Source organism: Giraffa tippelskirchi, chromosome 3 (assembly GCF_054371585.1).
Source record: "Giraffa tippelskirchi isolate mGirTip1 chromosome 3, T2T-mGirTip1v1.2.pri, whole genome shotgun sequence".
NCBI lineage: Eukaryota > Metazoa > Chordata > Mammalia > Artiodactyla > Giraffidae > Giraffa > Giraffa tippelskirchi.
Window position 1 is genome coordinate 147,889,371 of NC_137277.1, and position 16,256 is coordinate 147,905,626.

General features: G+C 43.2%; 1 protein-coding gene across 1 annotated transcript in view; it reads left to right on the plus strand.

Annotated features, from left to right (window-relative positions):
- LOC145542626 (aldehyde oxidase 2) overlaps positions 1-16,256 on the plus strand; it is a 76,007-nt gene that overhangs the window by 46,926 nt on the left and 12,825 nt on the right. Inside the window, exons 25-32 of the mRNA XM_081581820.1 lie at positions 123-319; positions 3,204-3,426; positions 6,910-7,005; positions 9,875-10,003; positions 11,714-11,788; positions 12,530-12,582; positions 14,121-14,235; positions 16,097-16,162. Of these exons, the coding sequence (XP_081437946.1) occupies positions 123-319; positions 3,204-3,426; positions 6,910-7,005; positions 9,875-10,003; positions 11,714-11,788; positions 12,530-12,582; positions 14,121-14,235; positions 16,097-16,162 (954 nt within the window). The remainder of the gene's footprint in view (positions 1-122; positions 320-3,203; positions 3,427-6,909; positions 7,006-9,874; positions 10,004-11,713; positions 11,789-12,529; positions 12,583-14,120; positions 14,236-16,096; positions 16,163-16,256) is intronic.

Consider the following 16,256-nt stretch of genomic DNA (forward strand, 5'->3'; position numbering starts at 1 on the left):
CTTTGTGGAGCAGTTTCTTCAAATACTTACCTCGTTCCACAAGCAATTCAACATTATAACTGACTGTCAGAGAAAAGAAAAAAATGTTGTCCAGTATATGTAAATATCTCCTTTTACTTTAGGTAATAGAATTTCTTATCCTAAAGCTGGAAAATGCATATAAAATCCGCAGCCTCAGGTTGCGGGGCCGTGCATGCCTGACAAATTTACCATCCAACACGGCCTTTCGAGGATTTGGCTTCCCCCAAGGAACCCTGGTAACAGAATCGTGCATCACAGCTGTGGCAGCCAAATGTCGCCTTCCGCCAGAAAAGGTAAGGTAGAAATTGAAGTCTTAACAAGGCTACTGAAGAATCAGGTGAGGTAGGAAACCAGCTACCCAAGGAAATACCCTGGAAGAGCCACACAAATTAGACCTGGCTCAGAACTCAAGGGAGAAGGCAATGGCAACCCACTCCGGTACTCTTGCCTGGAGAATCCCATGGACTGAGGAGCCTGGTAGGCTGCAGTCCATGGGGTCGCACAGAGTCGGACACGACTGAGCGATTTCACTTTCACTTTTCACTTTCATGCATTGGAGAAGGAAATGGCAACCCACTCCAGTGTTCTTGCCTGGAGAATCCCAGGGACGGGGGAGCCTGGTGGGCTGCCATCTATGGGATCGCACAGAGTCGGACACGACTGAAGCGACTTAGCAGCAGCAGCAGCAGAACTCAAAATAAATTAGGACTATCTAAGAGTTCACCTCCACATATTGGCCTTCCTCTTTTTGCAACAATTTATTTTCTTCCTTTCTTGTTTTAATTTGTACAAAAGGAATTACTCTTTTTAAAATTCAAGCCACACTGAAGTTATTAAAGTGAAAAGTAAACATCTCCTTTTTTATCCCCATCCTTATTGGTTGAGGGTAACCATTGTTAACAGTTCTATGTTTACTGTTCTAGCTCTTTCTCTGTTTACCCACCTATCTGTATTTCTACATACATAAACATTAACATATGATGGATAGGTGCAGTTATACGCTTATTTTCAAAATGCTGCTGCTGCTGCTAAGTCGCTTCAGTCGTGTCCGACTCTGTGCAACCCCATAGACGGCAGCCCACCAGGCTCCGCTGTCCCTGGGATTCTCCAGGCAAGAGTACAGGAGTGGGTTGCCATTGCCTTCTCCGATTTTCAAAATGAGACTATAATAAACACATAATTCTGCCCCTTACCTTTTCTACTTGACAGTATGCCTGGCCATCTTCCCATGCTAGTAGAATGAACTACTTCATTCATTTTCATGACTGGATAGTACTATTATGTGTCTAAATTGATTTAGACACTTCACTATTGGTACATATTCAGTTTGTTAACCATTTTTTGCTATTTAATTGATATTGGTACAAATGTACCAAGGTTATATCTTTGCCTTTTTGTGTATATCTGTACAATAAACTCGGAGAAGGCAATGGCACCCCACTCCAGTACTCTTGCCTGGAAAATCCCATGGATGGAGGAGCCTGGTAGGCTGCAGTCCATGGGGTTGCTAAGAGTCGGATACGGCTGAGCAACTTCACTTTCACTTTTCCCTTTCATACACTGGAGAAGGAAATGGCAACCCACTCCAGTGTTCTTGCCTGGAGAATCCCAGGGACGGCGGAGCCTGGTGGGCTGCCATCTATGGGGTCACACAGAGTTGGACACGACTGAGGTGACTTAGCAGTAGCAGTAGCAGTACAATAAACTTACAGAAGTGGAATTGCTCGTGCACTTGAAAACTTTTGAGAGCTATTGCCAAAAGAATGCCCTCCAAAAATTTTATTTTGTGCAAGATCCTAAAGTGTTCATAATATGTACGATATGCCAGACCAAAGAGAGGCAACCACTGACAATTGAGATAATTGTTGATAATACTTTTCCAACTCCTCACTCATTCCAAGCAAATCCCAGCCTACTTTTGCCACTTCTATCCCGTTTCCCCCAATAGAGATCCTCTGCTGCAGCAAGACTCTCCATGTCTTTGAACCTCTTTGTCTTTAAATTCAACAGGGAGGACCACCAGGTCTGTGAATTGTAATTGTTGGGGGTACTTCTTATGCACAGGGGAATACCTAAATATTGAACAAGGAAGATGATGGTTATCCCAAGAGAAGTCACCTAAAGTGTTCTGTGGATACAAAGGAGACAAACATCAGACTGGCTTGGGGGAGGGGTATGGAGCAGAACTTCCTAGAGAAGACAACACTGGGGTGGCCTTGAAGAATGATAGCACAGAGAATGAAAGGTCATCTGGGCCAGTGGAACACCTGAACAATGAGAGGCAGCTTCACTGTGGCTCCATTTCTTTATCTACAAAATGAGGACAGTATGACTCACCTCACAGAGTTCCCACAAGAATTAAATAAGTTAGCATTCATGAAAATATTGGTTTCCATAAACTGGTAGTATTCCAGTGTAACTGCTACTAATCGTAATTCCTTTATCATTAGAGTGCTTGCTGCTGCTGCTGCTGCTAAGTCACTTCAGTCGTGTCCGACTCTGTGCGACCCCATAGACGGCAGCCCACCAGGCTCCCACGTCCATGGGATTTTCCAGGCAAGAGTATTGGAGTGGGGTGCCATTGCCTTCTCTGTAGAGTGATTGGGGATGATGAAAAACCCTGGGCATATCTCAGTGGGCTCCCCTGCTCCTTTGTCAGATGTTGCAAGTTTCTAGGACATGACACACCCATATTTAAATACATTTTTTAAAGATCTGACCACACATCCCAAAGGCAATTGGAAGGCTTAGAGAAGATCTGCTATTTGTCAGTAGGTGCACTGCTCTCCCTCTCTAGCAAAACAAGTCTTCGTTATGACAATAAACCCTTGCTTTAATATACTATCTACTAACTTTGCTCCACCCTTTGAACCGTATAGGGAAAAAAAGGAAACTCTTCCTCCTTCGGCTCCTTCATCCCACTGCCCTTTGCGGATCAGTCACTACCTCCACTCTCCACTTCAAGGAGACAGAAACCCTGATTGGTACCTTGAAGAAAAGAAATCATGCTTCATTATTTCTATAAAAACAAAGACTGAGCTCAAAGAAAAAGAAACAAAAACCCTGTCTTCTTCCCCACTGAAGTGTATGCTTTAGTGGGGAGGCTTTTCAAATCTCTATTTCGCAATCACTTTCTGTCTTATCATAACTAGTGTTTCCATTTCTCACTCACTTCAGATTAGGGAGAAAAACATGTACCGAACAGTTGATAAAACCATCTACAAACAAGCGTTCAACCCTGAGAGCCTGATAAGATGCTGGAACGAATGTCTGGACACGTCTTCCTTTCACAACAGAAGAATGCAAGTGGAAGAGTTCAATAAGAAGAATTACTGGAAGAAAAGAGGCATTGCGGTGATTCCCATGAAATTTTCAGTCGGCTTTGCTGCAACAAGCTATCATCAGGTAAAGCTTGTATGTGTGGGTGGTAACCCTCCTGTAGGACACACTTGGCTCTGACTTGGGGAGAGTGTCACGTTTCCCTGGGGCACTGAGCCTCTCCCCAGCACCTGGGAGAAGTGAGCAGTCCCCCACCTGCAAGCACTTTCAACACAGTGCAGTAGAAAAACACCTCAATGGCAGAAAACAGAATCCGCAAGCATGAGAGCCACAGCAGCAAAACTGCCGAGACGGGGCACTGACCCCACTGAACCCCCACTGTTCAAATAGGAAACAGGTGTAGGAACTTCCTGTGGTTAAGTGATTCCTGTGATTCGGTGGTTAAGACTCCGTGCTTCTAATGCAGGGGGTCCAGGTTTGATCCCCGGTAGGGGAACTAAGATACCATATGCCCAGCAGCCAAAAAATAAATAATAATAACTTTTTAAAATGGGGACAGGAGCCCACAAGTTCCAAAGAGGCAGGAGGAGGCTGTTATGTCTACAAGTCTGGACTGAATCCATCAATGGAGCATAAATAATCCTAGATAGCTGCCAGTGTGGTTTTTCTCTCTAATACCGAGTGTTGTCTTTTCTCCATCAATTCCCCGACACCAGCTGGGTGTCCAGCAATTCATTTCTGTCACTAACTACCCAGAGTTAGCACAGACCCCAAAGATCAAGGGCCAAGCGTACATACTCTCTCTGTCCATGCATGCCCCCTCCAGCTTGGGGATGTGTTCACCAACCCGGAAGCTCCCAGAACCCTGACATTTGACAAGAAAGGGTAATGGATTCATTACAAAGGTATGGTTGATTACATTATTGACCATTGGTGGCTGAACTCAATCTCCAGTTGCTTTCCCCTCCCTGGAGACTGGGAGACAAGGCTGAGACATGGCACCCTCTGACTGTGTGTGGTTGATTTTTGTAGTAATGAGCACCCGTTCTGAAATTATTTAGACTCCCTCCATGAACCATCCCATGAGCATACAGAAGACAATAAATACCAAGGGTTTTAAGAGTTCTGTACCAAGAACCAGGGCCAAAGACTACATTTTCGGGGGGAGAGAGATTTTTTTTTTATTGAAGTATATGTTGCACAGTACTTAACAGGTATACAGTATAATGATTCACAATATGAAAGATTACACTCCATTTATAGTCACTATAAAATATTGGCTATATTCTCCATATTGTATAATATATCCTTGTGCTCCATATTTATTTTTTATTATACCACATCTCCCCTCACTTGTATGGCTCCCATATCCTACTCTCTACTGTCATCCATGGGAGCAAATTTCTCATCTTGCTACAAAAAAAACCCAGCTTTCAATCAAGCACTGACTTTGTCTCCATTTGAAAGGCCTCCAGCTTCCCCACAGAGTTCTAAATTGAGGCACCCAAGAATCATCTGCTTGGGAGTTGAAGTGTGTTATTCCAGGTCAGCTGGTGACTCACAAAGCTGAAACACTCACTCTCTCAATTAGGTATGAGAAGCACTGTCCTCGGAGAGAGTCAATGGGCCCACAGTGAATAAGTACTATTATTAGCACCCACAAGCCTTGATGCTCTGGAGCTGCTCCAAGCCACCCTGGACCTCTGGGCATCTCTAGACACGAACAGATTAAAGTCCCAATTCCTCCTCCTGGAAAGAAAAATGCCACATTTCCATTTGTCCAATTTAACAAATATGTATTTAGTGTCTCTGTGATTCAGACCTCCTCAGAGTTCTCTACAGCACTCGGAGATGAGCCAGACCAGGGCCCCCTCCTCTGAGAGACACTCAGAGAAGAGCTTGCCATGCTAGTGTTCATTTCCAGTGGCTGCTGTAACAAAGCACCACAAGTTTGGTGGCTTAAAATGACACATTTGTTCTCTCAGGTCTAGGGGCTAGAACTTCAAACTCCAGATGTCAGCAAGGCCTTCTGAAGGCTCCAGGGAAGAATCCTTTCTTGCCTCCTCCAGCTTCTGGGGATTCCTGGAGTTTCTTGGCTTGTGGCTGCAGCACTGCAGTCTCTGCCTCCATCTTCACGTGACCTTCTTATGAGGACACTAGTCAATGAATGTAGGGTCCACCCTCATCCAGTATGGGTGTCTCTAGTGGCTCAGACAGTAAAGAATCTGCCTGCAATGTGGGAGGCTTGGTTTCAACCCCTGGGTGGGGAAGATCCCCTGGAGAAGGGAATGGCTACCCACTCCAGTATTCTTGCCTGGAGAATTCCATGGACAGAGGGGCCTGGCGGGCTACAGTCCATGGGGTTGCAAAGAGGTGGACACAACTGAGTGACTAACACTTTCACATTTTTTTCACTTTCTAATCCAGTATGACCTCATCTTGACTAATTACACCTTTATAGACTCTGTTTCCAAACAAGGTTACATTCTGAGGTTCCAGGTGGACATGAATTTGCGGTATAGGCAGGGACACTATTCAACCCAGTGCACCCCATAAGAGGAAGTGCCAAGGAGGGGTGACTGATCCTTCCCAGGGGGAATAAGAAGGGTTCAGGGATATTTTCACAGAACAGACCGGGGGTCTGAAGGCCAGGGAAGAGGCCAGGAAGAGAGAACCACATCAGCAAGAGCACAGGTCGGCAAGGAGCAGCTGTCAGGCTTGAAAACAAGGAGAGAAAAGACAGAGCTGAATCTAGGAAGTTCTAGAGACCAAATCCCAAAGGTCCTCATATTGTAGTCAGGAGCCAGTTTTCCCTGACAGACAGTGGGGAGCTTTTGCCCACCTTACCCCGTGGTGAACCCCTCTTCCCTCGATTCCATTCAGTGGTCATTTAGGGGCACCTTTCCCGGACTCAGTGGTAAAAAATCTGCCTGTCAATGCAGAAGCCACAGGAGATGCAGGTTAGATCCTTGGGTGGGGAAGAGGCCCTGGAAGAGGGCATAGAAACTCACTCCAGCATTCTTGCCTGGAGAACCCCATGGACAGAGGAGCCTGGCAGGCTACAGTCCATGGGGTCGCAAAGAGTCAGATGCAACTGAGCGACTGAGCATGAGCACGCTCCCAGGCTCCACAGAAGCATCTGGATCTGCTGTCCCAGGGCCCCTCTGCCATGTCCATTATCTCACAGAACATCACTCACAATAATGACTCGCTCTCCAGCCTGTCCTCCCACTACACTGTGAGCTACTTGAGGAAGAACCACATCTTATTCATCTCTACACACTGAGCTGAGCACAGGTTGGCACGTAACCTGTGCAACCTGCCATATTTCAGAAGCTGGTTGAGCGGTCAGCCAGAGAATTGAAGCAGAGAAGAGGCTTTCAAATAGTTGGAACCAATACTCACAACTCCCAAGGTATCCAAAGGGGCTCCCACTGAAACCAGGCTCAGTAGGAATGTTCTTTATGGGCGACTTTAGGACTTCAGTGTCCTACCGGGAAAGCTATCTCTCTGACCCTCCCCACTCCGTGAGCTTGGTGTTTCACCACCTCAGTTCTGACACTGAACGCTGACTTGCACTGAGTTGTGCCTTCTGTGTTGTTTCTCTAGGCAGCTGCGCTCGTTCATATTTACACTGACGGGTCTGTATTGGTCACACATGGAGGCAACGAACTGGGGCAAGGTATTCACACCAAAATGCTACAGGTGAGAGAAATAAAATTCATCTCTCTATACACTGTTGACATGACTGACATTTGGCACTAATTTTAGAGTTAATGACAACCCCCTGTATGCACACCCTAAGATCTTGACTATTTAGTTGGAAAACTTCTTACATATCAGATAGAATGGCAGAGGTGGTAGAAATCCACACATGTGCAAACATTCCTGGAGCTTGGGCAGGGTTTATGGACAGAGGTGGTTCTTAGTGAAAACACCACTGGCGGACCTGCAGAACACTCAATACTTTGGCCACCTGATGCTAAGAACTGACTCACTGGAAAAGACCCTGATGCTGGCAGGAGGAGAAGGGGATGACAGAGGATGAGACAATTGGATGGCATCACTGACTCGACAGACATGAGTTTGAGCAAGCTCCAGGAGTTGGTGATGATCAGGGAGGCCTGGCGTGCTGCAGTCTACGGGGTCACAAAGAGTTGGACAAAACTGAGCAACTGAACTGAATTGACAGAGCACTGTTGTGGGTACACATGCAGGTTTATCCAGAGCAGGGGATTTCTCAACTTTTCTATTTTGAGACCAGTATGTATAATTTTTAAAATCTGGACAATAATGTTGGGTGGCTAACATATTGTTTTGACCATCAAGGACAAGTAGTTCATCAACAGTCATCATCCTATAATTTTTAAAAGATATTTTAACACACACACATATACACAAAGTAGGAAGACATAATCCCAAAAGAAAGAAAGAATAATCCTTTAAATTGAATAAATTTAACTGAAACTGAAAGTCAGTCAGTCATGTCTCAGACTCTTCACGATCCCATGGACTGTGGCATGCCAGGCTCCTCTGTCCATGGGAATTTTCTAGGCTAGAATACTGGAGTGGGTAGCTGTTCCCTTCTCCAGGGGATCTTCCCTATCCAGAGATCGAACTCAGAACCCAGGTGTCCTGCATTGCAGGCAGATTCTTTACTGTCTGAGTCACCAGAGAAGCCCAAGAATACTGGAGTGGGTAGCCTATCCTTTCTCCAGGGGATCTTTGTAACCTAGGGATCGAACAGGGTCTCCTGCATTGCAGGTGGATTCTTTACCAGCTGAGCTAATAGGGATTTATGTATAATTTACTAGATTGTTATAGTGCACATCTGCAACTTATGACCATTCAGCCCCTCAGCTCCTTTGGAATACCTCTGCCACACTCTACGTAGTTCTGAAGGACACCTCAATTCTGGTACCTTTTAACCTCATTCCCCTCCTTGCCCCAACACCTGCCACAGATATAGACACAGGCCCCTGGTCTGGCCAGGCATGATTCCTGAACCCTGCTGGCTGCAGAGATTGGTGTGGGAAAAAGACATGGCCAAGCAAATCTAATCAGCATCCTTTCCTGGGGTGCTGTGTAGATGCCAGGAGAAAGGAACTGTTTTTCCCTTGTGGTTGCTTAGCCACTATGCTATAGGCCAGGGGTTGTCAGGGGCAATTCTGTGCCAAAGATGAAACTCGTCTGCGGTTGGAAATAACATGGCCATTATCATAGAAAGACTGTGAAAGACTGTGAGAGAAACTGAATGAGACCACAAAGCCCCTAGAGACAGATACACATGACACTGACTCCTCCATCCTTCCCAGGTGTGGGAACCAATAAATTCCCTTTGGATTTTCATCACCAAGAATTAATCAAATTGTCCTTTTTTTTTTTCTCATTTTGCATCTTTCTGGAGAACTTCAGTCACTGAATAGTGTTAGTCTGAAGATTAGCAAGTATGAACAGGTTCATACCTGCAGACATCTAGAAAAAGTGTTTTTGCAAAAACTAAAATACAATATTAGCCAAAATAATGTTTTTTTCTTCCTTACCTCTCTTTCTTTCTCATTTCTTCTTGGTTAAACATCTTCATTGCCATATGTGTCCACTAGAGAAACTGGAACAAAAATAACAGGAAAGAAAAGTGAACAGCACATACTAGAGGAGTATAATCAAGTGGAAACAAATAGAAGAAAAGGGTGATAGGACGTATGTGCTCAGTCTTGTCTGACTCTTTGGGACCCCATGGACTGTAGCCCACCAGGCTCCTCTGTCCATGGGATTTCCCAGGCAAGAATACTGGAGTGGGTTGCCATTTCCTCCTCCAGTGGATCTTCCCAACCCAAGAATTGAACCTGAGTCTTTTGCGTCTCCTGCATTAGCAGATAAATTCTTCACCACTGCACCACCTGGGGAGCCCCAGAAGAAAAGAAGGAGGAAGCTAAAGTTAAGCTGGGGGCACTTCCCTGGTGGTCCAGTGGCTAAGACTCCATGTTTTCAATGCAGGGGGTCTGGATTCGATCTCTGGTTGGAGAACTAGATCCCACATGCTGCAACTAAGAGTTTGCATGCTGCAACTAAAGGTCTGATGTGCCACAATTAAATAATAAATATTTTTTTAAAAAACAAAGTTAAGGTGGGAACTAGGGCAAGAAATAAGACAGGCCCTCACAGTCCTTCCAAGTTCATCTGATACCACCAGTACCAACAGACTTAAGACCAAACTCTGAATCAGTCAATTTAATTTCTATCTCTCTTCCTGCCACTGTCACCAAGTAAATCTGAATAATCTCAACTTGGCCTATTCTCTACACATGCAAAATTTAGAAAATAGAAACTCCTTAACATCCTAAGTACAGTAAATTTGAATTGAAGAACTGCTGTGGAATATTACCAAGAAAACGCTTCAAAAATTAGCATGAGGTCTTACTAAAAAGTGGTTTTAATTGTTATAAGATGCATTATTTTAGGCTTTAGAGGATATTGTGGATGTAATAAAAATTAATTTTTAATTAAGAAAAAGAATGACTCAAGTCTTTAAAGAAGTTCTTAATAGACTTGAAATTATTTCTTTTTCTCACAGGTGGCCAGCCGTGAATTAAAAATACCCATGTCTTACATGCACATCTGTGAAACAAGTACAGCCACGGTGCCTAATACAATCGCTACAGCAGCATCCATCGGAGCAGATATCAATGGCAGAGCCGTGCAGGTGCTTCCTGCTGTCTGTCTTTCCCTGGGTGCTTTCTCCACATCTCTGGTTTTCGTAGCTGGATACAGGCACAGTGGTTGGCTTCAGAGAAGTCATCTGTGTCACAGAATGTAGGCTTGGGATCACCAAAATGCCTGGAGAGTGTATTAGTTGGACCTAAACTGAGGTGACAAATAGACCCAGAATATAATGACTCGAACACAACAAAAGTTCTTTTTTTGTACGTATGATAGTGCAGAAGGAATGTTTGGTCATTTGAGAACCCAGATTGATGGCAGTTCCTCCATCTTCAACATGTGGCTTTCAAGGTTTCCCAGAGTGTCAGAGAAGGGAAAGAGCATGGGGGAAGACCTGGGAGGAATACAAGTCACTTCCCCTCAGCATCCATTAGCAGAACAGCCTCAGGCAATGTCCAGCCACAAGGGAGGCTGGGGAAGCTTAGAGCAGTGGGAAACCGTAGGCCCAGCTCTATGCAGGAGGAGATATTGGCAGTCAGTCTCTGTCCCTCGGAAATACAGAAAGAAGAAATCTGGGTACCGCACAATGCAGACCTGTGCAAGCTTCCACTGACATAAGCAAGTTCTTACAGGCAGACAGGCAAGCAGAAGCCCAGCCAGGTAGACATGGTGCAATTAAAGTTTCCACATCAGCAAGAATTCTACCTCAATACTTCCTTTTTCTTTGTACTTATCTTTCTAAATGATGTATAAAAAAAGATAAATCTTCACTCATTCAGAATAGAATGATGACTTCATATTTGTTAATTCAAAGATCTTACTGCATGTATTTTTGAACTAACAGCTATTTTTCATGTTTCTGTTACAAACTGTCCACTTTTTCCACTGGCACATTAAGGGGAGACATATGTCCTTACTCCCAGGACACTGCAATTATGCTACCAAGAGAGACCACTTTCAAATCCATCTTATCATTGTGGAGACATCTCCAAAGGACTCAAAAAATAGAGTCATTTTGCTCAGAACAAATTGGGAAACCTCAAATTCATGAGATCCAATTTTAGGTAGAATCAAACACAAAGCAAGAACTGCTCAGTGTGTATGGTGGTTATCAGCCCAACCTATGCATTAGTCTGTCTTCTAGGGTTTTAGGTTTCTGTATCGAGAATCAGAAACTTTGTTGATCTAGCTTATTACATAAACAAATTTATTTTCTCACTTCACACTCAAAGCCAATGCCTTAACTGCAGTAGTTTGATGGTGGATGGATGAACAGACAGAAGGATAAAAGGATAGACAGAGAGTTGAACAATATTTCAAACCCAGAGGGACACTGGCATATCATTGTTATAGACTGAAAAGCATAAATTCGAATGAAAATAATTTTGTTCCACTGATCCTAATGGCTAAAAAATATGAAAGAAGGTTAGGGTTAGAAAAAAAAGGGAGAAGGAATTAAGAACATGAATATTCTTAGAAAGGGGATCTGAAAGTAAAAATTCAACTGAGCCCATATTTTCACAGGAAATGAATGAGGAAGAGAAAACACTCTCTCTAACAGATACTCTCCTCAAGGTCAGGAGTGGTGTGATACCATCCCTGAGTTCCCACTGTGTCAGTGTCAGGCACCTCATAAGCATTCACTGAACTGATCAATTATCCACCAATATTCTTTCAATTTTTTTTCAAATTCTTTCAAATCCTAACCACCACAGTCTTCTCTAATGGGCATTCACTTCTTTACTCCTTTAAGAATGCTTGTCAGATCCTTCTGAAACGCCTTGAGCCCATCATTAAGAAAAGTCCAGAAGGTACCTGGGAAGAATGGGTAAGTGTCCCTCTCTGTAACTACAAATGAGGGAGTAGTCCACACCAGTGCTGAGAGTGCTATGGTAGTGCAGAGTCACACGATGTAGACTCAGTCCTAGGAGCAGGCGGCTGTGGGAGAGGGCAGGATTACCAGGCTGAGATGGTTGCTTTATGAAACACCCCAGGTGTTAGTGGAGTAAGAGCACAGGAAACAGCATCGCTGAGAGGAGGAACATAGTGTGCGGAGAATTACCAGAGACTTACCCTCTCTGCCTAAATAGGAAAGAGGAAAGGACTGAGCCTTCCTAAGCCATAAAAATGTGATGCTTTACGTAGGGAGGAAGAAAACTAAAAAGCCTAACTGCTATTGAATATGCCTCAAGGGAAATGACTTGTTTCATCCAACTTTACAATGTCCTGTATCTTATTTCATTAAAACAATTATCTCACTCTGGCACACACAGTGGCCGGAGTTCTAACACTTAGAAATGAAGCTATAAATACCTTGTGAACTAAGCTCCTATATCACAATGTGCAGCGAGATTCTATTTTATTTGCTTAATTTAGATTTCTGAACTCAGTCAGAAGGAGATTGTTAGTGTACCAGCTGAGAAGCAAAAATATTAGGATGGGTCCTATTATTAGTAACAAAGCACCAGTAACAACTGTCAAATGTCAATGTTGGTATATAGAATATTTTCATTTTCCCCTCTCAGATGGTATGTTTATCTTATTCTGACTAAATATGCCCATTCTGCAGATAGAAGCTGCTTTTGAACAAAGAATCAGTCTTTCAGCTACTGGATACTTCAGGTAAAAATTACAATAATGCCTTGACCTGGCTAAGAAAATATGAGGCCATCAAATCACTCTGGGCCTCAGTTCCCTCATTTGTAAAATAAATTTTTATTTTGTGGTCCTTAAGTTTCCTTCTAGGCCCCAAATTCCATGATTTCACATAGGCCTTTGAGATATGTTCAAAGAAATAGTAAATAATAAAAATACTCCTAATTTGTAAAAATAAATAAACAAATATGAATTGTAACATCTAATCATTATTTACTATTCTTTACTATGAGTATTAAGAAGATATCATTAGAAATAAGTTGCAGCTCAGTTTTACAAATCTCCCTCCCTTTATCATAAAACCTTTCTATTTTGAAGCTCCTTTCTGGGCAAGAGAGGTGGATAAGATGCTTAATTTAACTTCTGAACTCAATCCGAAGGAAATTGTTAGTGTATCAGCTGAGGAGAAAAATTTTGAACGGGCTCTATTATTGATAACAAAGCAAGAGAGATGGAGAGACGGATAGGTGGTCATCACCACTTATCACCGGTGCAGTGCCTGGCAGTGAAGGCCCTCAGTAGATGTGTGTTAATTAAATGAAACACAGAAAGGAGCATATGTGCGTGCTCAGTCGCTTCAGTCATGTCCAACTCTTTGCAACCCTATGGACGGTAGCCCACCAGGTTTCTCAGTCCATGGGATTCTCCAAGCAAGAATGCTGAAATGGGTTGCCACGCCCTCCTCCAGGAGATCTTTCCAACCCAGGAATCGAACCAGCATCTCCTGTGTCTCCTGCATTGCAGGCAGATTCTTTACTGCTGAGCCACCGGGGAAGCACCCACAAAGAGGAGAGCTGATTGTCAAATGCAGGAAGTATTGACATTAGTTTTACAATCAAATGAAACAAACCAACAAAATACACACACACACAGAAAATCTCATGAAGAAAGGAGGTAGCAGCCAGCCCAATGCCCTGTACATAATGAGTTCCAAATTCCTGAGTTCATCTACCCATCAAAAGGGCAGATCAGCCCACTAGCTGGGTCCATCTTCCGTTAACAACACATCGAATTACCGGCCCTTTTGCACCAGCCCTGTATTACCATCAGTCCCTTATGAGTTCAATTAGCACAATCTAGGGGTCCCTCACAAAGAGTTAGACACAACTGAAGTGACTTAGCAGCAGTAACAGTCACTTCCTGGATTCTGGGAACCCTAATAAAAATCAACTGAGGTTTTCAATGTGCAGATCTAAAACTCGAATCTTAATTCCTCAAGATACAGACACCCAGTGAGGTCCAGAGCGAGTGAAATAGTTTGTTGGTTTCTCCTTTTTTGGCATCCTAAGTTGAGCACAAAGCATTTCCTCTTTAAAAATGGAGGCAAATGTTAGGGTTGCTGTAACAAGCTAGATTGCAAACACAGGTAGCAGTTTAATTGAGCTTAAAATGCGGTCACAACATCAATCAAATAAAATGCTAATGAAAATTTTGTTAACTTTTAAAACAAATCAGTATTGTTTGCACCTCCCTCCCAAACTAAAGGACTTTATTTCTTTCATCAGGGGCTACAAGGCCTTCATGGACTGGGAGAAGAGAGAGGGAGACCCTTTCCCCTACTATGTCTATGGAGCAGCCTGTTCTGAGGTTGAAATTGACTGCCTGACAGGAGCTCACAAAGTAAGTCATTTGATAGCTTTCCTCTTGGCAAGTTAGAACAACAACAACAACAAAATGTGTTTACATTAATAGCCCCCTTTAATTATGTAATACTTGTACAATAAGAACAAGATTCTTTCAATTCCATGGGAATGTCGAGAGATTCAGCTTTATCCTGAATTTCCACTCAAAAAGAGGTAGTCGAGAAAGAATTGCTCATGACAGCCTAAAATGCATTAAATTTTTTATTCTATTTCAGACAAAATTACATTCTAAAGTTTTGTGGGGTTTGGGGGTTTTGTTTTTTTTCTTTCAAAAAATGGATCTCCTAAAGGAAGGTCAAGTTATCTATCTCAGTTCAGTTTAGTTGCTCAGTCGTGTCTTAACTCTTTGCAATCCCATGGACTGCAGCACTCCAGGCTTCCCTATCCATCACTAATTCCCAGAGCTTGCTCAAACTCATGTCCATTGAGTCGGTGATGCCATCCAACCATCTCATCTTCAGTCATCCCCTTCTCCTCCTGCCTTCAGTCTTCCCCAGCATCATCAGGGTCTTTTCCAAGGAGTCAGTTCTTCACATCAGGTCCCAAATTATTGGAGTTTCAGCTTCAGCATCAGTCCTTCCAATGAATATTCAGGACTGATTTCCTTTAGGATAGACTGGTTGGATCTCCTTACAGTCCAAAGGACTCTCAAGAGTCTTCTGCAACACCACAGTTCAAAAGCATCAATTCTTCAGCACTCAGCTTTCTTTATAGTCCAACTCTCACATCCATACATGACTAATGAAAACCATAGCTTTGACTAGATGGACCTTTGTCAGAAAAGTAATGTCTCTGCTTTTTAATATGCTGTCTAGGTTGGTCATAGCTTTTCTTTCAAGGAGCAAGCATCTTTTAATTTCATGGCTGCAGTCACCATCTGCAATGATTTTGGAGGCCAAAAAAATTAAGTCTGTCACTGTTTCCATTGTTTTCCCATCTATTTGCCATGAAGTGATGGAACTGGATGCCATGATCTTCGTTTTTTGAATGTTAGTTTTAAGCCATTTTTTCACTCTCCTCTTTCATTTTCATCAAGAGGCTCTTTAGTTCCTTTTTGCTTTCTGCCATAAGGGTGGTGTCATCTGCATATCTGCGATTATTGATATCAAGTTATCTATCTGACTAGGTAATTTAGTAAACTGTCTTGAGTAAACGCTTTAAAAGCATACGGTGATGGGATATCTCCCCGAAGTCAATCATCCCAAAGGTAGTACTGAGATCAGTAGTACCAGAGATATTCCTGAGATCGATCACAGGCAACCAGGGCTTTCTGTGGCTTCTCCACAACCTGTGTGCACGTGCCCAATAACACAACACAAGGGCCAGATTAGTGTGATGTTTCTCAGGGAAGGAAGCAAATTGGTCTCAACACTCACCCTTAATACACCCAAGATCTTACAAATCCCCAAATTCATACATGCCACTGTGGCTACATGATTTCCTCAGTAAAATGGCAATAATACCACCTACAGCAAACCATTATGAGGATTAGATGAGCTCGTGATTTTAATAGAATCACAAATCCAGGTTCAGATGAACAATCGGGCTCATTTATTTACTAAGTGACACCCGGACGCACCCACATATCATGGACTTTAAAGTCACTTAAGATAAACCAAAACTATGAATGCAGAAGACCTTCTGGGGTCATCAACAGTCCTCCTAGCACTAAATTTGAAGAGCTTAGTAGATGTCTTACCACCTCTAATGCTTATGGGCTTCCATGTAGTGCTAATCAACCAGCAAGAGTCCTGGAATAAATTGGGACCATTTGAATAAACCCTAAAATAGTATTTTTAATTCAAGTTTTTATGGTCAGGTAATTTTAATTTTGGCAGAAAATCAGAACGGACATCGTCATGGATGCCTGCTGCAGTCTAAATCCGGCCATCGATATTGGGCAGGTAGGTGCTGCCCCACCTGGATGGATGCCTCTTTTTGAGAGTCATTGTGGGGTTGGTAAAGGCCTTCTGAAAAGCACACAATATCACAGAGCTT